The following is a 20573-nucleotide window of genomic DNA, read 5'->3' as shown; positions in this document are numbered from 1 at the left end:
CGTCACGAGCGACGTGGGGTGCGGCGACAGGGCGGACGAAGATGGTATAATTATGACGCCTCCTGCAAAATAAAGCTGCTGGCAAAGGATCTGCGGCTCAACCCGTGGGCTATTCTAAAGGCTATCCGTGACTATTCGAGGGCGAAGCGGGGGGCGACATTAGCAGCGCCGCATTCGCTTCCCGGGTCACTGCCACATCATAGAGCACCAAGAGCGCAGCGCCCACGAGGCAGAGAACGAGGCTGATCCAAAAGAGCGGCGTAAACGTCGAAAAGGCTGCTGGCAGCATCGGCATGATGATGCGCGACATCGAGGCCGCCGAGCCCAAGAGGCCCATCCACTTGCCTTGCTGGCGCGTCCCGAGGATCTTGGAGAAGGCCGAGACGCACACCGCGGTCGTAATCGGACTGCCCACGCTCCAGAGGAAGAAGACGCCAGTCCAGAACTCCGTGTACGTCGGTGTCGCGTGCAGCGCCAGAATAACGTTGCCTAGACCGAGGCCCGCAAAGCCAATCACGAGCAGCTTGCCATCGGAGATGACATGGTGCCAGATTTCAATCGCTAGATATGTAAGCAACCTAGGAATAAGAGGCTGGACAAGGTGTCAGTAGAGTGAGTTAGTTACCCAAGGAGTCCGAGGTTGAACTGGAACTTGGCCGCTGCAGCCACGACCGTGTTTTTTGCGTCACCCGTCACTTGCACAAACAGCGGCACGTTGATCGTCTCGTAGATTGAGAGCACGCCGCGCGCGACAAAGTTGAGGAAGATATAGATACCGAGACCTGCAAAGACGAGCTTGTCCGAGAGATTCATCTTCGAAGTAGTCGCCGACTTTATGGACCGTGCCACGCTGTCGCTTGGCGCGTCACGCGCGTCAATCGTGTCGTCGTACGCGGCCGCCACAAGAACAAGCGAAGCCAGATGGAGACTCGCGAGAAGCAATCCCGGAGCTAGAAACGCCTCAGACAGATATGAACGACGATCGCCAGTACCTGTAAATGGGTTGATGGGCAAGCCGAAGAATCCGAATTCCACAATCGTGAGCGCGCCGCCGAGGCCGGGCGTGAGCGCATAGCCGAAGTACACGGAGATCGCGAGGATCGTGAGGTATTTGAGCCGAACGTCGACGGTCGTCATGGCGGCGACGTTGGACCGACACACGCTGAGGTTGCCGGAGCTCACGCCGACGAAGAAGCGGCTGAAGATGAGCGCGCGCGTGCTCGGGACAACATACACGAGGTTCCCGGCGAGGCCAATGGTTGCTGCCATGAGGTACACGGCGCGGAACGAGTACTTGTCGCAGAGATAGCCAAAGACGGTCGATGAAATGAGGCGACCGACGCTGTAGACGGAAGTTAGGAGGCCCATCTCATAGAGATCGCCGCCGAGCGACTGGCAGTAGAGGAAGAGCGTTGGCATGACTATGCCCCGCGAAGCCTCGGCGATGAAGATGACAAAGTTGATGAGCGCCATTTGACGGCGCCAGCAGCGCACCCGCGCCGCGACCGCGTCCGGGCTGCGCTCGTCGTCGACCAGCGGCTCGTACTTGTGAGACATGTTGCGATCTTGTGTCATCAACGGGCGTTGAAACGAAGGAAGCGTACCGTAATTTTAGACGCTGCCAACATGGACACTTTCTTCCATGCTTTTTACCAATAGCCGCTGACGGTAATACAAAGATGCAGCTCGTTGCTCTAGGAAGGCGCTGGCTACCACGACTTAAGATCCCGTTCTTGCATCTCCTTTCTAAATTCCTAGTAGTATCTCGAAAGATGATTGGTCTTATTGAGCCAAGGCTCCATCCCACCAAGCGCTGGAATTCTATAACGAGACACGAGAGGCCGACCTACGTGGCAGCCTGGGACGCGATCGGCACGATGGCGGCGGCCCTTGGTGCCATGGCTTTGGCTCGCTTCACGATTAGATCAAAAGCCAAGAGTGCGGTCATGGCCACGATACAGAGCCCGACGTTGATAAAGAAGAGCGGTGTGAACGACGACGCAAAGAGCGCTGGTAGCATCGGCATGACGATGCGGGACAGCGAGGCGGCGGACCCAAGAAGGCCCATCCACTTGCCTTGCTGGCGCGTCCCGAGGATCTTGGACATGGCCGAGACACACACTGCAGTCGTAATCGGACTGCCCACGCTCCAGAGGAAGAAGACGCCGAACCAGAGCTCCACGTACGTCGGCGTCGTGCGTACGGCAAGAATCAAGTTGCCGATGCCCAAAGCGAGGAAGCCACCGACGAGCCACGCGACGTCCGAGACGGCGCGGTGCCAGACCTCAATGGCGAAGTACGCGACGAGCCTAAAACGAAATCGATCGTATTTTGACAGTCAACGAGGTGTCAATACCCGAGGAGACCGAGGTGGAACTGAAACGCCGACGCAGCGGCGATCATCGTCGTGTTCTTCTCGCCCGTGACCTGGGCAAACAGCGGCACGTTGATCGTCTCGTAGATCGAGAGCACACCGCGCGCGACGATATTGAGAAAGATGAAGAGGACGACGCCGGTGTAAACAAGTGTGTCCGAGAGCACGAACGACGACGCGGCGGTCACGGTCCTGGTCTTGAGTTTGGCCTCGGGTGCGTCCTCGACAGAAATGGAGTCGTCGTAGAGGCACACGATGAGCAGCAGCGAGAGCGCACTGAGCGCCGCCAAGATGACGCCCGGGACTAGGTAACTTTGAAGCTATTTCTACATAGTCACGCAGCTGATATACCCGTGTAGGCATCGATGTGGAGGCCCGCGACGGTCCAGTCGACGTTGGAGAGGAGCCCGCCGATTCCTGGCGTGAGCGCGTAGCCGAGGTACACCATGAGTGCGAGCATGGTGAGGTACTTGAGCCGATGCTCGAGGTGCGTCTTGGCGGCGACGTCGGCTCTGCACACACTGAGGTTGCCAGAGCTCACGCCAACAAGGAAGCGACTGAGGAGCAATGTGTGGGGGTGTGGTAGCAAGTAGAGTATATTGCCAATGAGGCCAATGACCGACGACGCAATGTACACGGCGCGGAACGAGTACTTGTCGCAGAGGTAGCCAAAGACCGTCGATGAAATGAGGCGACCGAGGCTAAAGACGGACGTGAGGAGGCCCATGAGGTAGAGATCGCCACCGAGCGACTGGCAGTAAGGAAAGAGTGTCGGCATCGTGATGCCCCGCGAGGCCTCGGCGCCAAAGATGACAAAACTAATGAGGCCCAGCTGCGTGTGCCATTGCCGGGTGCGTCGCTGGGTCGCACATTCGTCTGGGCCTTTGCCGTCGATCCCATCGTCGCGGGGAAGCTGCACGGATGCTTGCATTTGTCAATCAAACGAGCGAGTGAAAGACCAAAAGGATGCGGATAGCATGACGTTGGGCCTCCATTTTGGTCAAGCAAAAGCGTTGCAGATAAAAACGCTCCAACGGCAATCCGGAGCTTTAGGACGCCAGTGAATTCGATCGCTTGTCGTCGTCTGCAATCCCTCGATTTCATGTTCCCTTCTTCCACCCGCGCCATGCATCCAGACGTGCGGATCAAGGTGCGGGGCGATTGTGAGCGATGGAGCTACTAGTTTCCTCTGAGGAAGAACTTGTTGGCAGTTTGTTCCAAGAAGCGTACTAGTGTCGGTAGGTTTGGCCAATGCACCTTTATTGACACAAACCTCGACCAAGTACGCGGCGGATCCGGCACACGTGCCCGAGATCGAACCCTCGATGACCGGTTTAAAATCGATTTCCCAAGCTCTCGGACGCGTCACTTTAAGCTTTCAGTGGACTTGCACATAGCGCTGCTCAGCGGTACTGCAACCAAGCAAGGCAACATGAAGCATGGCGACAATTCGTTCGGCCATGGCCGCTGAGAAGCTTCAAGTGTCAAAGCGCGCGTTTCATTGGCTCGTAATCGACCAATGGCATCGCGTCAAGATGGGGCTCGGACGCACACTGTGAAAGTGCAAAATGCGGGCCGTCAGTTGGATCGGAAGCGCCGCCATCGCCATTGGCACGTGCGCTCTCATCGGACCCGCGCTCGTCGCATGGAAGCCGCCAACGCGCTGCGCCCACGTCCCGTACCCGCTCGCGCGCGCCGACGGCGCCGCCGACGACTTCGTGCGCACGGGCATCATTGGCCTCGACAACATCATCTGCACCTTCACCCACTTCTTTCACGACTCGCAGGCGTATTCCATCGCGCCGCACGTCGAGATGATCAACCATCTCCTCTCGAGCGCTCTCTTGGGCGTCGCCCTCTTCATGGGCCTCGAGTCGACGCGCCAGCGGGCGCGCGGTCCGTGCGCGTGGCCGGCATTCACCGCGACCATGTACCAGCTTCTTGGCATCTCGGTCGTCTTTCCGATGCTTTGGATCCCGTCCTTTCTCTACTCGTACCCGCAGTCGCTCGGTAAGGCGAGCGCTATGCTGCTGCCGGTGCACGAATTCTCGCTCGGCTCGAGCCCGCTGCTCGCGACAATCGCACTCGGCACCGCTGCGTTCGGAGCCATCTTTTTTCGTCATGACCCACTCGACCGGCCTCGACTTTCAGCGTGCGTTTGTGATCTTCCAGTTCTGGCCCAGCGTCTTCCCGCTTCTGTGGCCAGTGCTCCGCGCTGTCGTGCCCGCGCCCTCGACCAAAGCCTCGGCGACGACAGCATCGAGCGTCGCCAGTGGTCTCTACCGGTTCTTTGCGCTGGCACTGACGCTGCACCACTGGGGGCTGCTTGTCGCGCCCTTGGTGCATCGCGGGTCCGTCGCGCCGCTAATCGACCTCTATGACTTTTTGCTCTCGATGCCGTTCGCCGAGAACGAAGCGATTCCCTTGTGGTTCCTTCTCGTCGACGCCGTCTCGCTCGTCGCGTCTATGGCGCTTCTCGTGGTCACCGAGTCGACCAGTGCGCACGGTTTTAGTCGCGCGGCGCTGTCGCTGGGCCTTTTTATGCTGACCAGTATCGTCCTCGGGCCCGGCGCCGCCTTTAGCCTCTTTTGCGCGTCGCGCGAAGACGGCATTCGCGCCGTGCATTGGACCACGTCCACAAAGACCAAGCGCCGTTAGCTAAAAATCTCTGCAGCGATTACACTTACGACGTAGGATTAACGCTTCAAATGGACATTGACGCCACGTTTTCGTTTATCAGCGAACAGTGCGGTACAACGTGGGCTGCGACCGGGCACTCACAACCAGCGACGAAGAGGTTCGATAGGAAAAAAGTGCATTCTGGTGTACGTTTCGGGCGCCGCTTTTAGAACCGGCCAGAGCGCAATGGGCGGCAAGCTCTCCAAGAAGAAGCCGTCGCCGCATACGATCCGGGTGAGTCCAAAGAAGCAGGCGCCGCCCGTGGCCCCGCCTGGGATCGTGGACCCGCCGCCGCCCAAGCACGGCAACGGGTGCAACATGCCATGTAGTATTCCTTGCAACGAGAACGTATTGGTGTCAGGGATGTAACTGGACATTCGTAGTTGGCGCCGACCAAGGACCGATTGCGATCGGACGCGTGCAAGCCGAACCCAATGCGAAGAAAGCAGAGGTCGTCTTCGGCACCGCGGACGCAAGAGGCTCCCACGACGAGTGCAACATCTTTTTTGCTTGGAACGGAGGTGCGGCCGCGGCCTTGACCTTGCGTGGCGTCAAATACAAGCCGGTGCAGTTCCATTTTCATACACCAAGTAGATCATTCTCCTCTTGGAATCGGTGTACGTAATGCATTAGGCGAACACACGATCGAGGGCACGCAGTTTCCACTCGAGCTGCATGTGGTGCATGTGGCGCCCAACGACCGCTGGGCCGTCGTCAGCTACGTCTACCAGTACGGCGAGACGGAAGACGCCTTCTTAAAACAGGTGTCGACTCATCGGCTTACCCGGTTGCCTGAAAGCGTCTTGGCTCGGAGGTAGGTCTGGCCGAGTCTGCCGCAGCTCTCGACCATTCAACCGGCGGTGGCGGTCGGGTCTATTGACGGGCGCGTCCTCATGGAGCCGAAAGAAGGCTACTACCGGTACACGGGGGCTTCGGGCGACGGCGTCGAGTGGGTCGTCGCCCAGCGACCGCGAATAGCGACGCCGGGACAAGTCGCGTCGCTTTTCGGCGCGCTGCGTGCGTCGAATGCTCGGCCGACGCAGCCGGTCACAGGTCGAGCGGTCACCTTGTACGTCGCCGCGTTCCAATGGACGCTCGCCTCATGCTCCTGTACTAGGCTCTGCTAGCTACCTGCCTGTGACACCCCTTCTCATTATCTATGGAGCACGACAAGTAAACTATAAGACGTAGTTGACGACTTGGTAGTATCCATGCCGCGCTACGCGAGGTGGGGCTGGCGTTAGGGTGAGAACGCAGGCCCATGACCGGGCACGAGCACATCGGGGCGCCACGCTAGCACAAAGGCACGGCTCGACTCGTGGAGCACCGGCATTTCCGAGAGGTCGCGCCACCAGCTGTCGTCGCCATCGCACTCCCAGAGATCGCCCACGATGGCCACGCGGCTCACGTCCTCGGTACGGCCATCCGCGTGTTCAAATACAAAAGCACTTGGCGCTTCGAGGAGCACCGAGACGCACGAACCCGTATGACCAGGCGTCGTCACGACGCGTAATGGCGCGGTAGGAACCTCGTCCAGGGCAATCGCGCCGTCGGCGGCGACAGTCGCGAGGCAGCGGCCAATGCTCTGGTCCCGCGCCGGCGCGCCTGCGGCCGCGTACTCGTGGCGTCGGTTGATGTCGCGACCGACAATGTGCATGGCCTGCGGAAAGAGGGCCAAACACCCGACATGGTCCGAGTGGCCGTGCGAACAGACGACAAGTGCAATGTCGTCCAGCGGGACGCCGCGCGACGCAAGCGACTGCGCGAGGTCCGCAGCCACCCACGCGCCGCCCGTATCCACGAGTACATTGACGCTACCGACTTGGATGAGCGTCACCGAGCAGTCGCAGTCCCATCTGCCGGACGCAAGCTCGCGCGCGCGGCCCACGCGCAATTGCACGACACGCATACCTGGCCTTTCTTGGTGATTTTTTATAAATGTGTGAATAAAATGATGCGGTACATGTATCCAACAGTAAGAGAGCTCAATCCATCCGAGCATGGAACTTGAGCTACAGAGCCTACCGCGTCGAGTCGGTCCCATGCTACTCTTGTCCATGGCATTTGCTATGAATGTGGACACGTGTACGATATCGCTCGCCTTTGGCGCCTCCTTCAGCTAGTATGATCGTGATGGCAGCCATTGACGCGTCGTCTGGTGTCGCCGCTGACACGGACCAAGCGGCACGGCGTAAAGTATGTACGCCTTTCCATGCTCACTGCAAACACGATTTGCACTCTAGCGGTCGCCAAGTCACTTTGCACTTGAACCAGTCCCCGCGCAGCTCGAGCCCATTCCGAGCAACAGTTGCCCATGCTTCAGTACGGCGCGGGCCAAGCCAGGGCGTTGCACGAGGGGTTCAACATCTTTGTCGAGTGACTTGGCGCTGGACGGGAAGCGCTGCCACCCGATACAGTTTTATTTCCACACGCCAAAGAGGGAGCCGAAATCCGATGCGGAAACGTCATAAACAACGATCAGTTCCCGCTCGAGCTGCACATCGTGCACGCTGACGAGGGGCGCGTTGGCCGTAATCGGCTTCGCGTTTGTCTACAGCGATAAAGGCGATTGCGTTCTACTGCTCTGCTGGGTCTCTCACGACACCGCCGTTCGTCGAAGGTGTCGAGTAGATCATGCGCCAGTAACCTCGCAGTGTCGAATCAAGTCACTGCCTCTTCAATGCGATGCCGCTAGCCACCTCACGGGCTCTGCATCCACTCAACGACCGCACTCTTATGCTCTATACACTTTACTGGCGCGACGTGACTTCGCCAAACTCGTAATGGCCCGTCTCTTGCGCGTGGACACTCGCTTCCATCTACGTCCGACACAGCATATTAGTTGATAGACCTTTCAAGAATATCAGGCACGACGTACTTGGCCCTTGAAGGCGCGGCGACAGACCATGCATTGGATCGTAAAACCACCGACGTCCGTGTACTGATGCGTCTACAAAGCTCAATTTGGAGACAAACGACACATGGGATGTAGTACGTACCTGATGCGCTTCCACCGCGAGGACGCTGGCACTTTCAACCTAGACAACGCGAGCGTGGACATGCGAGATAGTACGACGGCAAGAAGAGACCTTGGCGAAATCGTTGATGGCGAAAAGCGTCTTGTCCTTGCCACGGGCATCGACCTCGGTGATGGCGTCGTAGTGAATCCCGTCGTAGAGGAGGAAGAGGCGCTGCGTGAAGCCTTGGTCCTCGCCGTAGCAAAGCCGGGACATGCTGATGACATCAAAGACGAGCATTTCGATGCGAAAGTGCATCGACAAGATCGAGAGCTCGATCTCGCCGCCCCACGACTTGCTGTCGAGGATCCACGCACAGTACTCGTCGACGGGTCGCCCCAAAAAGGTCGCGTTGTACAACGCGGGGTTGCGCACAATGGCCTCCTACGCGAATGGCGTCCTACGACACGTACAGAGACGTCGTGTCGTACCACAACGACCTGCCGCATTGTCTCGCCATTGCCCGTCGCGCCCTTCCCGAGGCAAAACCTACCATCGAGTTGCGTATTGCAACGCAGCGCATCAGTGTACACACCCGATCGCGTTGAAGAGACAGCTATTGTCGCCAGCAATGACCTTTCGCTGAAACTTGGCAGTTGACGACGACGACGACGGGAGCGCGACGCCTTCCTTCAAGAGGATGGCCGAGCCAGACGTGATGCCGACGCTTGTAATGAGCGCGTCGTTGTCGCCGACAATGGGCTTGGGCGGAAATCCTGCCAGCACTAGACAAGCAATCGTGATGTCATAGCCGTCGCCGTCCATGCCGAAGCGTATGTACACGTCTGCTGGTCTGGCGGTAGACCCGTCTCTTTCGTCAGCCGGAGCTTGAGCTGCAGAAGTGTCGTGTCCAGGGCGAGGCCCATGAGGCGCAGCGAGCCCGCGGAGCAGTTGACCTTGATGTTCATCGCCTCAAAATTCGGAAAGAAATAAGTCGTTATCCGGAACCACGCTATCCGGATATCGTCATCGCGTTAAACGTTATAAAACCTTCGTGCAATGCTAATAAACGCGAAATCGGAGCGAGCTAAAGCTCGCCACACCAAAAGCTTCCCAACACCCAATAATCTCAACAACGCTTGTACCATCGTGGGTTGGTCCAACGCGAGGGCGCGGAGGAGCCATGCGTGCAGCTGCCTCGAGCGCATCGCAGGCGAGATGAAAAGGTGATCGACTGGGTATTGTGCATCGCATAGGATCTGCCCAAAGACTGCCCTCGCAATTATTACAACGAGCCCGCCTTGCCCAACTGTACGTTCGTCTAGTCTACCAAGTGATTTGGGCTGCCTGTGATGGAGATCGATGTGGCTTATATCTTCTTTGGCGTTTCAGACGCTAACGTGGCCAAGCACCAAGGGTTCTTGAACCAGCAGCACTCTGCCCAAGCGATGCATGTCCCATCCCAGCACGTCTCCTCTCAGTACGTACGTATTAATAGCTGTTGTTGTTGAATTGGGTCCTCTATTACAAAAGATAAAACTATGCTAAATAAAATTGTCGGACTTTCTTCGTTGTGTGCACTCACTCGGTTGAGGGACTTGATTTAGGCAGGCGGAGGCAGGAGCGCGATCCGCGGGACGAGGTGACGTCTCAGTACGTAGCTGTTGTGGTTCCAACAAGTCTTCTAACGTTATCCACCACATGGATCTCTCAATCCAGACAATTATGTCGGTCCTTCACTGTCGTGTTCAACCGGTTAAAGGACGTGGTCTGTGCTGGCGGTGCGACAAAGACGCGATGGCGTCATACATCGTGTTTAAAGTACTACAGCGCGTGGCAACTCGAGCGTTTCCATCATGTCGACACAGAGCGTCGTTTCGTCGAATTCGCAAGAAATATTTCGCTGGAAAACGCAAATCGTCGCAACTTTGATGGCAAGCACGATATGTTTCGCGGCCGCGATCTTTCTTTTTATAAATAGAAAAGTGATGCATGTTTCTTACTCCGGCCTTATTGCCCGACCAGGATGGGCACGCCAAGCACGCAGCATGCAACGTACGCGGCCCTCTACCGCCTCAACGACCCGCTCTTCCTGCAGGACGTCCTCCTCGACGACGTCGTCCTGCGCACCTACGACGGCTGCGTCCTGCATGGCGCGACCAACGTCCTTGCCTACCTCGTCGGCCCCGGCATGACCGAGTGGAGCCAGCTCGTGCACGCCGTCGACGCGATCACACACGTGGCGCCGCTTGCAACCAAGACGCGCTACATCACCAAGGTGGGCTACGTCAAGGATGTGCTCTTTGAAGAGGTCATTACGTGGAACGACGACCTCCTCGTTGCCTCGATCGTGCACACGTCGTCGCACAGCCACCGGCCACGAACCTTGTCGCGCCGCCTGTCGGCGTCCGCACACAGCGCCCAGCAGGTAGACACGTCCGCACACAGCGCCCAGCAGGTAGACACGTTTTCGCCGTGTGCGAGAGTATCGACAGCCTCGTCGACACGTTCGTGGCGAGCTCGACCGCGTCGTCGCGCCGGTCGTCGTCGAGCTCGTCGTCGGTCTATCCAACGGCGCCGTGCTGCTTTGAGCTCTCGCACGCGTCCGTGACTGACCTCAGCGTCGTCAAGCCCCACCGTCCGATCCACGCTTACTTGCTCATCAAGGAATTCCCGTCCGGAAAGGTGCTGCACCGCTCGATGGTCATGAAACACGAGCGCGCGCCGCAGTGGCCGACACCAATCACTGTGGCATGCTCGCGGGGCTTTCGGCGCCTCGACATTTCCGTCGTTCACACCTCCCTCGTGTACACAAAGCACCTCGGCATGGTAGGAAGCCTTTTTCTGCAGCGTACATGTTCTCAGGATCGCAATCGGCTGCGTAGGTCAGCATCGACGCGTCCGTGCTGCCGTCCAAGGTCCGAGAGCAGTACGATTTCATGGGCTCGATCGTCGGCGACCCCGAGAACGCCCCCGACCTCTTCCTTACGTTTCACCGCTGCGACTCCAAGCACGACGCGGGCTCGTTGGATCGACTCTACGCCCCCAGCGACCTAGTGACGCCGCGTCCAAACTTGGCCGCACCCGCCGCCGACGCGCCGCCACCGACCATCCACTACCCGCTGCCTATCGACGCCGCCAAAGGCGAGCTTGTGTGCCACATGTTGCAGGCTGTGAGCCTCTCGCTCTTGTGTGTCCTTGGTATGGTATTGATCGAGTACAGCACTGTAAGCTCGTAAGCTATTCACACACGTCTTTACAGCGGTGGCAGGCTGAACGCACTCGTCGTGAGCTGCTGCAGCGGCATGAAGAGGCGGGCTTGGAGCTCCGGGAGCTTAAGCGACGCCCAGTCTTGCCACACCCACCCTATCCTTGATAAGCACATGCATCGACGCCATTGACGCGTGCTACCTTCGCACTTGTCGGGCTCGGTGAGCTCGGGCACTTGCGTCGCCGTGATCGTCGCTTGCATGAAGATGGTAATGTAGTGTTTTTCTAGCCAACGTTAAAAGGTCCGCTCGTGCAGTGGTCGCCTACCGTCGGCCTCCATGTAGTCGTTGGTTGTGTACGCCAGCGTGCAATTCGCAATGTCCAGATCTATTCGCATGCACATTGTGTGAGACCAAGGAGGAGGCGCATGCGTCGTACTCGTCTCCTCCTTCACCTCGCGGATCGCGCACTCTTCCCACGACTCGCCGAACTCCAGGTGGCCGCCTGGCATCGCAAATTCATCGATGCGCAGATCGTCTCCATGCGCATCGTACCTGGGAGCGCCAACTTGCCCGCGCCATGGGAGCCCTTCCGGACACCGATCAGAATACACCCGGGGTACTTGGGCGAGTAGATCAAGACACCGACCCCGACGCGGGGGACGGTCGTCGACTTGCGCAGCTCAACGACTTCGCTCTGCGCGGCAAAGAGCCTAGACATAGATCCACTTGCTTTGAGTCCAATCGATCGATGTGCGCACCGCTCCGTGTCGAGGGCCTCCTGCTTCTCGAGGAACGTCATGATCTCGTCGAGGTGCGCCGTGCTCGCAACCTCCTCCATCTGGCTGAGCTGGCTGTCAAACACGAAATCGTCTTGTCCGAGCGACGGTGCGCTAAAGTCTTGGCTCAGCGACGACGACCCAAACGACTCGAACGAGAGCTCGTCGCTGAGCGAGCCGCCGGCGAGCGCCATGTTTTCGTCCTGACTCAGCGTCGGGGCTTCATTGATCGACTGCAGCGCCGACGGCTGCGACGAGAGCGGCTGCGACTGGCTCATGACCGCGCTCGTCGCCGTGCTGAGCTGTGACGAGCACGCGAGCGACTCGTCCTTCTCCATGTACTTTTGGAGCAGCACCTTCATGCGCGCATTCTCCCGCGCGAGGAGGATCATCTTGTTGCGGGCTTCCGCGAGCCGCGACTGGTACTGCCGCAGGTCTTCGTCCGCGTCCGCAAGCGTCCGGCGCTTCTTGGAGGTCCCAGCCATGGCTTGCTTGTTCGATTTGCGACTGCCATGCGCCCAACACCCGCAACTTCGACCACATGTCGCACTTTCGAACTTCGAACTACCCGGGTCGACCATTGCCAGCACCGCGGTCGCTTCGTGCATCGCCCGCGTCCAGCAAGCCAGATAACTCAGAGACAAATAAGATATATACCAGTATAGAAGCAAGCGCAAGGTCAGACGCCGTGCAGCGACGCAGGACACGTAAGTTGACGTCGGTGCCGGCACGACGACGACGGTAGCCTTCGTCTCTCAGCGGCAACCCGCTCTGTCTTGTCGCCGCCATGGCCCGCGATTGGCCCATCTCCTCTCCGTGTGGACCGAGCTGTCAAGACGACACCTCGCATGACATATTGTCATGGATGGCGAAGACAGAGAGAGCGACCACTTCAACAACCCCACCGACCGGACGAGTCGCCTGGTAGCCAACTAGCGTCACCTGACGTTGCCGACGAATCGCTCCGCCAGACATGCGGATAGCTGCACGCAAGCGTTCTTCATTGATGAGATATGTACATACACCGCATGGTCTCTACGCGTCGTCATTGGCTTCGGCCTCGCGCGCCTTGGCCTCGGCGATCGCATCGACCACGCCGCACGCCGCTTGGAGCCACATGAAGAGCGCACTCACGACGGGACCCGCGGGCTCGACGTCGTCGATGCTGGTCTCGCCGAGGAGGTCTTTGGCCTCCTGCGTCAAGCTTGGCCGCGCCTCGATCGCATTGAACGCTTGGAACGCGGCCGCAAACGTCTCGGGCACGAGCGCCAACCGCACCTTGTCCCACGTCGGGAGCTTGGTCGCGGCGCTCATGTACGTTTCCTTTGGCGCGTCAAAGACGAGGCGCAGCACCGCAGCGAGCGTCCGAAGCGCGGGCAGCTTGAATGGCAGGAGGTACGCGGCGAGCTTCCCGATCCCTGTCAAGTACTTGGTGGCGACGATCGTCGAGAGCGCGTCGCACTTCATCGTGGCTTCCTGCAGCAATTTGGCATTCTCATCCTCGATTGTCTCGAGGACCGCCGCAATGCGGGTATCGCTTGTCGCGACAGCGTCTCGGAGCTCATCGAGCGCCCCTTTCGCCTCCTTGTCCTCGGCGCGCTTCCACTCGACCTGCGCCGTGTACGACCGCTTCTCGTATTGCTCAAACGCATCGGCAAAGGCCGACGACCACTTGAGAAAGGCTTCAATGCCCTCGGGTGAAAAGGGCCGGGCTTGGCCGATCGTGTCGACTGCGATGACGAGCCAGCTCTCGATCGTCGAGATCGAGTCGGACGAAGGCTGCACGATGTCGTCATGAAGGTACATGTTGTACTTGACGCCGCGGACGAGGTACGCGCCCATGCGCGGAATGCCAAAGTACTTGATGCGCGGCTCGCGGATGACATTCTCAACGTGCAGAAACGATGGAATCGCCGGTGGCGGGAGGTTGCCATCTTCGTCCGGCGTTGCATTCGGGTCCTCGACCTCGCGGAGGACGTCGTAGGTGAAGCCTGTCTCTTCCGAGATGAACTTGCCAAGCACGCAGGTCGAGTTGTCGGACGATGCGAACCATTCAATAAAGTTGGCACCCTCGGCGTCGGTCACTTTGCGCCCGAGGTAGCACGCCTCGGCGCCGGTCGCCAAGAGGAGCTTGGAGATCACGAGCTTGCAAAGGATGTCGACGTCGTCCGTCTTTTGAAGCAGCTCCCGCGTTGTGCTTTCCGCAATGAGCGCTTCGTCGTGCGCGAGCTTGAGCTTCCGGAGCGACTCGTTGCGCTTGGTGTCCTCTTCCGCGAGCACCTGCGCGTCCGTCTTTCGGCGCACAGTCACGCTCGCCACCTCGAGGCGCTTCTTTTCGTTGGCAACGTACTTGAGGAGGTACTTGCCGACGTACTCGATCGGGTCTTCAGGCTGGTCGAGTGCGAGCTGCGCCAGCGCCTCGGCCAGCGGCGTGCCCACGGCCGTCTTGAGGTATACAAAGTCGTACCCGTGCGCAGCCTCGGCCATGACGAAGCGTAGTACGACCCTTCGCCCAAGATCGGGTTTCGCGATTGGTTTCAAAACACGGAAAATCACGAAACACGAAATCGTGAAAGTTGGAAACGTCCAAACCATGGATATTATTGGGCACGTTACCACACCACCATATCCAGTTCAGTGTAAATTATATCTATTATAAATAGACTCACTTCAACAACCAACTCAAGTAGGTTGAGCAGTGCACGATTTATCCTGCGATTTATCATCCGTTGTGAGAACCGATCCACGCGCCGCCACCCGAGTCGCTCTTGTGGAACCAGATAGGACGAGTGTCCAATCGCGCCAGACGGCAAACGACTGGCGGTAGTGGTCAAGTAGTCATCGGGAGTAGAGACGACGCCTCTCTCATCGACGCCACCACGAGGAAGGGCCCACGAGCTTGCCAGTACGCTTGCCCGAGATGCTCAAAGTCCAGAGCTATCGATATCCGAGGGAATCATCGTGAGCCCCATCGCTCCGCACACTGTAATCCGTGGTGCGTGTGCGATGGATACATGACTTGGAATCTGATTCGCGTCTTCCACGGCCTGCCACGTGGAAACCTCCGAGACGCGATATATTAACTGTGTCGAGTATCGCGTGCCAGAGGTACTTGGGACAGGTCATACCTGATCATGCGTGTGTTTGCCTTTTTCGCCACCGTGGCACTGGCTCTGCAAGCAACAGCGATGAGCGCCTTTGACGACTCGGCGGCCCAAGCGGCCCTCGCCAACGCGGAAGCCTGGATCGGCAAGCACCTCTACAAGACTGCGGACGAAGCTGGCGGCGACGCCGGCGCCATCCTCGAGTCCGACATCACCTATGAACCGCTGCGCGTACCGCAATCTTCTACTTGATTTGGCTCATGTGAAGCGGCCTAGATTGTGCGCAACCGCGGCTTTACCGAAGACCTCGTGTTTGGTCGCCTCAACATCAAGCTGGACGAGAACAAGGTCATCACCAAGGTCTGGATCGGCTAGTAAGGACCAACAAGCATCCTTGCTGCAGATAATACCCTCCTCAATGTGAACTTGACGACGAAATCAAACACGCTGCATTTCGCATTGCAACGCTCGTAACCCACGGTGTAGTATAAATACAACTAGGAGTTTAAACCGACCGCCACCATGGTCCCGGAGAAGCAATGGCGCGACAAGGGCGACATGATGGACAAGCGGTATATGAGGCGCATATATTTGGCATCGGCGTCTCATGCGACGGCGATAGCACGGCGCGCAAGGTCCATGGCGTCGACTTTCGCAGTATGATTCATCGTCTTCGCGTGAGCCTCCTCCAGGGATCCAACCAGCACGAGGACGACAACTCTTCGTCGAGCGCCCACGAGGGAATCCAAGTCTATGTCCGGAAGCGCCCCATCTTGGAGCACGAGCCCAAGAAGAAGGAGTTCGACGTCGTCACGTGCTTGGACGACCACCGCCTCGTCGTCTACGACTGCCAAATGTACGCGGGTGCGTGCGTCCAAATGAAGTATGACAATATTGACCACATCATGGTAGACATGAAGCGCAAGTTTATCGAAAACTACACGCACACGTTTTCCCGCATCTTCTCGGACAAAGCAACGACCGACGATGTTTTTGACCGTGTCGGCGCACCCCTTGTGGACCACGCGATGGGCGGCGGCAAAGCGGTCATCATGATGTACGCCTTGCATTACACCTCCTCTCCACCGGTGGTCTCAAAGAAGACTAGGTACGGCCAGACAGGGTCGGGCAAGACGCACACCATGACGGGCTTTCAAGAGGTAGTTTCGAGTCGGGAATCCAGAGCTCATGCGGCGTACTAGCACATTGCCGACCTGCTCTTTGCGACACCGCAAGCCCCGTGGGACGTGGTGGTCTCGGCGATTGAAATCGCTGGCGCCAAGTGCTACGGTGCGCGCTGCGACTTGTGGACGTGGCTCTATCGGTGGATTTGAACTGGCAGATTTGCTCAAGAAGCGGCAGCGGGTGCTAGTGTGTGACGACGAAGGCGGCAGTAGCAAGCTCCTCAACATTGGTGAGCACGTCGCGACGTCGGCCACCGACCTTTTGGAGACTGTCGAGCGCGCACTCGCCCAGCGCGCGACCGAGAAGGTGCAGCTATCCGGTCTTTTGACCGCTGACGGCTTGGGATTGTAGACGGCGGTCAACAGCGTTTCGTCGCGATCGCATTTTTTGTGTTTCTTGACGCTGCGGAGTGCGTCAGGCGACGTCCGCGGCGGTCAGCTCGTGCTCCTCGACCTCGCTGGAAGGTACGAATCTCTCGATGTAATAGTTCTCCATGTGCTCAAGATACACTGGTAGCGAACGCAACGAAGACTCGTTTGCGCACTCGGCCGATCGGCGCAAGGAAACGATCGAGATCAATTCAAGCCACATGGCGCTCAAGCAGTGCGTACGGGCGCTGGGCGCCGAAGACGTCACTGGCTACGTGCCCTACCGAGCGTCCACGCTCACGCGGCTTCTCAAAGAGTCGCTTTGGTCCAAGGACGCGCGGGCGGCAGTCATTGCAACCATCTCGCCGATCGCGACCGGTAAGCTCAACGAGCACCACCCATCCTATTATTCGTCTAGACACGGAGCACACGCTTCACACGCTGCAGTACGCGAGCCTCATGCTGGCTGAAAACCCCGAACTCAAGCGGGAGCGCGTCGATGTCACGCCAGCACCGGCCGAGGTGCCGGTCAAGGTACTGTACACTGTGAGGCGGTTAGGGTAAGGGCTAGGGTTGTGGGCTAGGCGGCGCTGAAGGACTGGAGCCACGATGAGGTGGTTGCGTGGTTCAAAGGCATCAAGCGCGGGACGTTTGCGAAATACGCGACCAACATTGGCTCTGCGATTGACGGCAAGCAAGTGAGTCGGTTCGGTCTTCCGCGCTGGATCCAGATCTGCAACAACAACCACGTGGATGCGGACGCGATCTTCAAGGTCTTCAAGAAGGAGCTGAGCCTCCAGGAGAAGCTAGAGAAGGAGCGCCGCGCCCGCAACATCACGCGGGTCAAGCAGTAGTTGATCCTATTCTCGATCACGACTTGTATGCAACTTTCGATAAGGTTTATTCAACCAACACAAGACGAAGAGGCGGATAAGATTATTACGAGCTAGCAACTATTAGTTTAAAATTTAATGACGTCCAAAGGACCTACGGCGGGCACTTGTCCCCGAGTGCGGGCACGCAGCCAAGGCCCGGTATCAGACTCAGGAGCGCAACGACAAGCACGAATGCGAAGGACACGCCGCCGAGGACCAGCGATGTCTGACCCCACCGCCGGCGCGTGCCGCCAAACTTGCGGATGACCTGCGCACTCACTTTTTGGTTGGGCAGCCAGCAAAGACTCAGAATCGCGGCAAAGCCCCAGAGCGCGTTCAAGCTCGCGAGCTCGCCGTACGCCGACTGCGTCGCGTCGGATGTAAAATTGAGATTCGGCGCCAAGCGTGCCACGTAGGGATGCTCAAAAAGGCTGAAGAGCATCGTGGCGAGCGGGATCGGTGCGAGCTGCGCCGTGACGAGGAGGCTTCCGATCGTTGCTTCGTAGACCGGCTCGGTCACTTCGACGATCGGAAAGAGACTGAGCATGTAGCGGATGCCCATAGGGAACTGCACGAGGAGAGGCAGAAGGTACCACACGATGGGCCCGCGGCTCGTGTCGTACGCTAGGAACGATGCCTGGACAGCGCACAACACGGACGTGAGCAGCGTGCAGGCGAAGAACGCGACGCGCCAGTTCCATGCGGCGAGCGGGGACCGGCAGAGTAGCATCGGGAGCGCAAAGCAGAGAAGGCCGCCTGACACCATGAGGCCTTGGGTAAAGACGAGCGACTTGGTGAACGCGACGTCGTCCGACATGGCCGACTGGTTTTGCATGAGAAACTGCGTCTCGAACGCGAGGTCGACGTCGTGGCGCTTCCAGAACGACCCGGCGCCCGCCCCGAGATGGCTCAAGAGCGAGAACGCGAGCTCAAAGTACAAAATGTGCACGATCGACTTCTTCTTGAGAAGGCCAAAGAGGTCGGTTGCGCGCACGGCCCACGGCAACGACGGCGGTGCTGGCTCCTCGACGAGACGCGTCCACACAAACGGAATTGGCGACAGCGCCATGAGCGCCAGTGTAAACAGCAGAGCTTGGTAGCCAGAGCTCTCGGCCGTCCATGGAGCCGCCTGGCAGGTGCGAAAGATGGCCACGTACAACTGACCGGCGGCCGTGAGCGAAAATTTGATACCGGTCGCCAGCGCTTGGAGGTTGCCGCGCTTGGAGAGCCGCTCACGCTGCGCAAACTCGACGACGCGCGCGTCACCGGCGACGTCGGCGATCGTGACACCGATCGTGGCAACGAGGAGCGGCGCGACGAGGTTGGCACCCGCCATGGCCAGTACGCCCGCGACAAGGAGCCCGAGCGCCGCGATGGCCCAGCCTGCGACCATGTAGGACTTGCGGCGGTAGCTCAAGAACGGGTAGCAGTCGGACGCGAGGCCCACCAATAATCGCAGCGACGCCGGAAACAGTGTGAGGGCGACGGGGGCGTTGAAGATCGGGTACAATGGCGTCATGAGCGAGAGCACAGGCAGCTGCGAGTAGTCGTCATTCTGGGACTTACTGGATGAGGCAAGGTACAAGGATGGTAGCGCGCCGTAGAGAAAGCCGACTGCAACGAGGTTGGCGTACAAGCCAAAGCACGCTTTGGACACGAGCTTGATCGGTTCGCCGTCGTGAGCCCGCAGCGCGCCGCCGTCGCGCTCAAAGTGTATCCGGCTGACTGTGTCGTACGTCTGCCAGAGGTTCTCGGGCTGCACGACGGCGCCCGACTGCCGCTGCGCTGCGGGGCTCCGCAGCATATCTTGTTCGGCTTCAAAGACAAGACGCATCTCTTTCGGCATGCGCCGCCGCCGGTCGCGACCGACCATCGTCTGCAGCTGCAGCGTGTCAAAGATGTTGTCGAGTGGGTGATGGCTCGACGCGTCGTCGTCGTCGTCCGTGGCCACGGACCGCTGTGGCTGCGCGCGGTTGCCGCCAATGTGGCGCGCGGTCTGCATGTCCATGTAGATAGGCAGCGGCGACGGCTCGCTCTCCTCCTCCATGATCGGGATCACCGTCGGCTTCTTCTGGAAGAGGCCGGTCGTCTTGAGCATCCGCATCGGCGCCGGACGCTACGATTTCGTCGGTGGCGAAAATGCAGTGTGTAACCCAGCAGTGCCGGTCGTCCGGATAAACGCTGAACATGTTCAGACTGCCGCGCTCCTGGCCAATCGGCGACGAGTTTATCCGGATGCGCCAATGTTTTGAGTTTTTTCACGCACGTTCTTTTCGTCTTTGTATACCGACACGAATTTGTCCATTTTAAATGCCCCGACCCTCGACCTCCGATCCTCGACCCTCGAGCGCAAGGGAGTGAGCAGTCGCCTTGGCACATGCAGGCACGATGAGACGATATGTATTCCGTTGTGCGTACCGGTACATTATGAAGCCGCCAAACGATAGTGAAGGCAGCTGTGTCCGAGGAAGCCTGAATTCTCAGCCCGTGGCCGATCCACGCTTTGGAATCGAGCAACTTCAACACGCCTGTAGACGCGACCCTCGTTCCTCAAGGTCTCTTGACGTGTGCAGTCATTCCTCGAATTGTAGTTGAATATTGTCTATCCTTCCTACCGGGTAATACAAGTTATCGTTGGAAGTCGGCCGGCTTGGGCATCCTCTGCAGCAAGCCGCGAGCTGACGCCGATCAACGCGGAGTGATTTGGATGGGGATATGGACGCTGAATTCTTGCAGTCGCCAGCGAAATAGTGATCGCATCAAACTTCTAGATCAGCTCCGATCGTCCGATACAAGCGAGTGGTGCGTTGGTTGGTATACGTTGAAGCATTGCACGCCTTTCGAGGATTCGGACGCAACAATGCCACTGCGCACTCGGAGCCAGAAATATGCGGTCGACCGGCTCGATCCATCGACTAGAAGGTACTGGTTGCACAAATCCACCACCTACCCGCCTTGCAGTCCGCGTCAAAGCAACGCAACATCAATACTGATGACGCTTCTTCTTCGTCTTGTGCTCGTTTGATTGCGAGGCTACGGGCGT

The 20573-nt window shown here is 58.6% G+C and overlaps 12 protein-coding genes across 12 annotated transcripts; 5 read left to right on the top strand and 7 right to left on the bottom strand.

The window, feature by feature from the left end:
- Positions 1–121: 121 nt before the first annotated feature.
- SPRG_03705 (hypothetical protein) lies at positions 122–1557 on the bottom strand (the record flags this gene model as incomplete). Its single annotated transcript, XM_012342275.1, has 3 exons — positions 122–578; positions 626–950; positions 993–1557. The coding sequence occupies 3 exons, from the start codon at positions 1555–1557 to the stop codon at positions 122–124; spliced, it is 1347 nt and encodes a 448-aa protein (XP_012197665.1).
- Positions 1558–1846: 289 nt separating this feature from the next.
- SPRG_03704 (hypothetical protein) lies at positions 1847–3317 on the bottom strand (the record flags this gene model as incomplete). The annotated part of the gene is made up of 3 exons (XM_012342274.1): positions 2726–3317; positions 2357–2678; positions 1847–2309 (listed from the first exon to the last, which is right to left on the bottom strand). The coding sequence occupies exons 1-3, from the start codon at positions 3303–3305 to the stop codon at positions 1847–1849; spliced, it is 1365 nt and encodes a 454-aa protein (XP_012197664.1). The 5' UTR covers positions 3306–3317.
- Positions 3318–3898: 581 nt separating this feature from the next.
- Positions 3899–5032, top strand: SPRG_03703 (hypothetical protein; the record flags this gene model as incomplete). Its single annotated transcript, XM_012342273.1, has 2 exons — positions 3899–4384; positions 4437–5032. Exons 1-2 carry the CDS (start codon positions 3943–3945, stop codon positions 5030–5032), a joined length of 1038 nt encoding a protein of 345 aa, XP_012197663.1. The 5' UTR covers positions 3899–3942.
- Positions 5033–5204: 172 nt separating this feature from the next.
- On the top strand, positions 5205–6232 carry SPRG_03702 (hypothetical protein). Its single transcript, XM_012342272.1, has 5 exons — positions 5205–5378; positions 5437–5643; positions 5687–5817; positions 5872–6122; positions 6171–6232. The coding sequence occupies exons 1-5, from the start codon at positions 5240–5242 to the stop codon at positions 6178–6180; spliced, it is 738 nt and encodes a 245-aa protein (XP_012197662.1). The 5' UTR covers positions 5205–5239; the 3' UTR covers positions 6181–6232.
- A 15-nt stretch (positions 6233–6247) lies between these two features.
- SPRG_03701 (hypothetical protein) lies at positions 6248–6980 on the bottom strand. The gene has a single exon (XM_012342271.1). It carries the CDS (start codon positions 6960–6962, stop codon positions 6294–6296), a length of 669 nt encoding a protein of 222 aa, XP_012197661.1. The 5' UTR covers positions 6963–6980; the 3' UTR covers positions 6248–6293.
- An 815-nt stretch (positions 6981–7795) lies between these two features.
- On the bottom strand, positions 7796–8984 carry SPRG_03700 (hypothetical protein). Its single transcript, XM_012342270.1, has 7 exons — positions 8852–8984; positions 8606–8795; positions 8502–8559; positions 8143–8454; positions 8053–8091; positions 7932–8003; positions 7796–7872 (listed from the first exon to the last, which is right to left on the bottom strand). Exons 1-7 carry the CDS (start codon positions 8976–8978, stop codon positions 7804–7806), a joined length of 867 nt encoding a protein of 288 aa, XP_012197660.1. The 5' UTR covers positions 8979–8984; the 3' UTR covers positions 7796–7803.
- Positions 8985–10003: 1019 nt separating this feature from the next.
- SPRG_03699 (hypothetical protein) lies at positions 10004–11249 on the top strand (the record flags this gene model as incomplete). Its single annotated transcript, XM_012342269.1, has 3 exons — positions 10004–10438; positions 10495–10839; positions 10896–11249. Exons 1-3 carry the CDS (start codon positions 10037–10039, stop codon positions 11247–11249), a joined length of 1101 nt encoding a protein of 366 aa, XP_012197659.1. The 5' UTR covers positions 10004–10036.
- On the bottom strand, positions 11201–12483 carry SPRG_03698 (hypothetical protein; the record flags this gene model as incomplete). The annotated part of the gene is made up of 6 exons (XM_012342268.1): positions 11201–11376; positions 11422–11505; positions 11548–11607; positions 11659–11724; positions 11775–11932; positions 11981–12483. 6 exons carry the CDS (start codon positions 12481–12483, stop codon positions 11267–11269), a joined length of 981 nt encoding a protein of 326 aa, XP_012197658.1. The 3' UTR covers positions 11201–11266.
- Positions 12484–12988: 505 nt separating this feature from the next.
- On the bottom strand, positions 12989–14533 carry SPRG_03697 (hypothetical protein). Its single transcript, XM_012342267.1, has one exon. The coding sequence runs from the start codon at positions 14483–14485 to the stop codon at positions 13034–13036; it is 1452 nt and encodes a 483-aa protein (XP_012197657.1). The 5' UTR covers positions 14486–14533; the 3' UTR covers positions 12989–13033.
- A 593-nt stretch (positions 14534–15126) lies between these two features.
- Positions 15127–15560, top strand: SPRG_03696 (hypothetical protein). Its single transcript, XM_012342266.1, has 2 exons — positions 15127–15333; positions 15379–15560. Exons 1-2 carry the CDS (start codon positions 15133–15135, stop codon positions 15475–15477), a joined length of 300 nt encoding a protein of 99 aa, XP_012197656.1. The 5' UTR covers positions 15127–15132; the 3' UTR covers positions 15478–15560.
- A 64-nt stretch (positions 15561–15624) lies between these two features.
- SPRG_03695 (hypothetical protein) lies at positions 15625–17560 on the top strand (the record flags this gene model as incomplete). The annotated part of the gene is made up of 10 exons (XM_012342265.1): positions 15625–15674; positions 15725–15966; positions 16015–16159; positions 16211–16262; positions 16305–16392; positions 16445–16593; positions 16639–16751; positions 16804–17033; positions 17074–17189; positions 17240–17560. 10 exons carry the CDS (start codon positions 15625–15627, stop codon positions 17507–17509), a joined length of 1455 nt encoding a protein of 484 aa, XP_012197655.1. The 3' UTR covers positions 17510–17560.
- Positions 17561–17642: 82 nt separating this feature from the next.
- Positions 17643–19634, bottom strand: SPRG_03694 (hypothetical protein; the record flags this gene model as incomplete). Its single annotated transcript, XM_012342264.1, has 1 exon — positions 17643–19634. One exon carries the CDS (start codon positions 19632–19634, stop codon positions 17643–17645), a length of 1992 nt encoding a protein of 663 aa, XP_012197654.1.
- Between the last annotated feature and the right edge of the window lie 939 nt (positions 19635–20573).

This window comes from Saprolegnia parasitica (assembly GCF_000151545.1).
Source record: "Saprolegnia parasitica CBS 223.65 unplaced genomic scaffold supercont2.9, whole genome shotgun sequence".
Lineage (NCBI taxonomy): Eukaryota > Oomycota > Saprolegniomycetes > Saprolegniales > Saprolegniaceae > Saprolegnia > Saprolegnia parasitica.
This window is presented reverse-complemented; position numbering and strand designations above follow the sequence as displayed.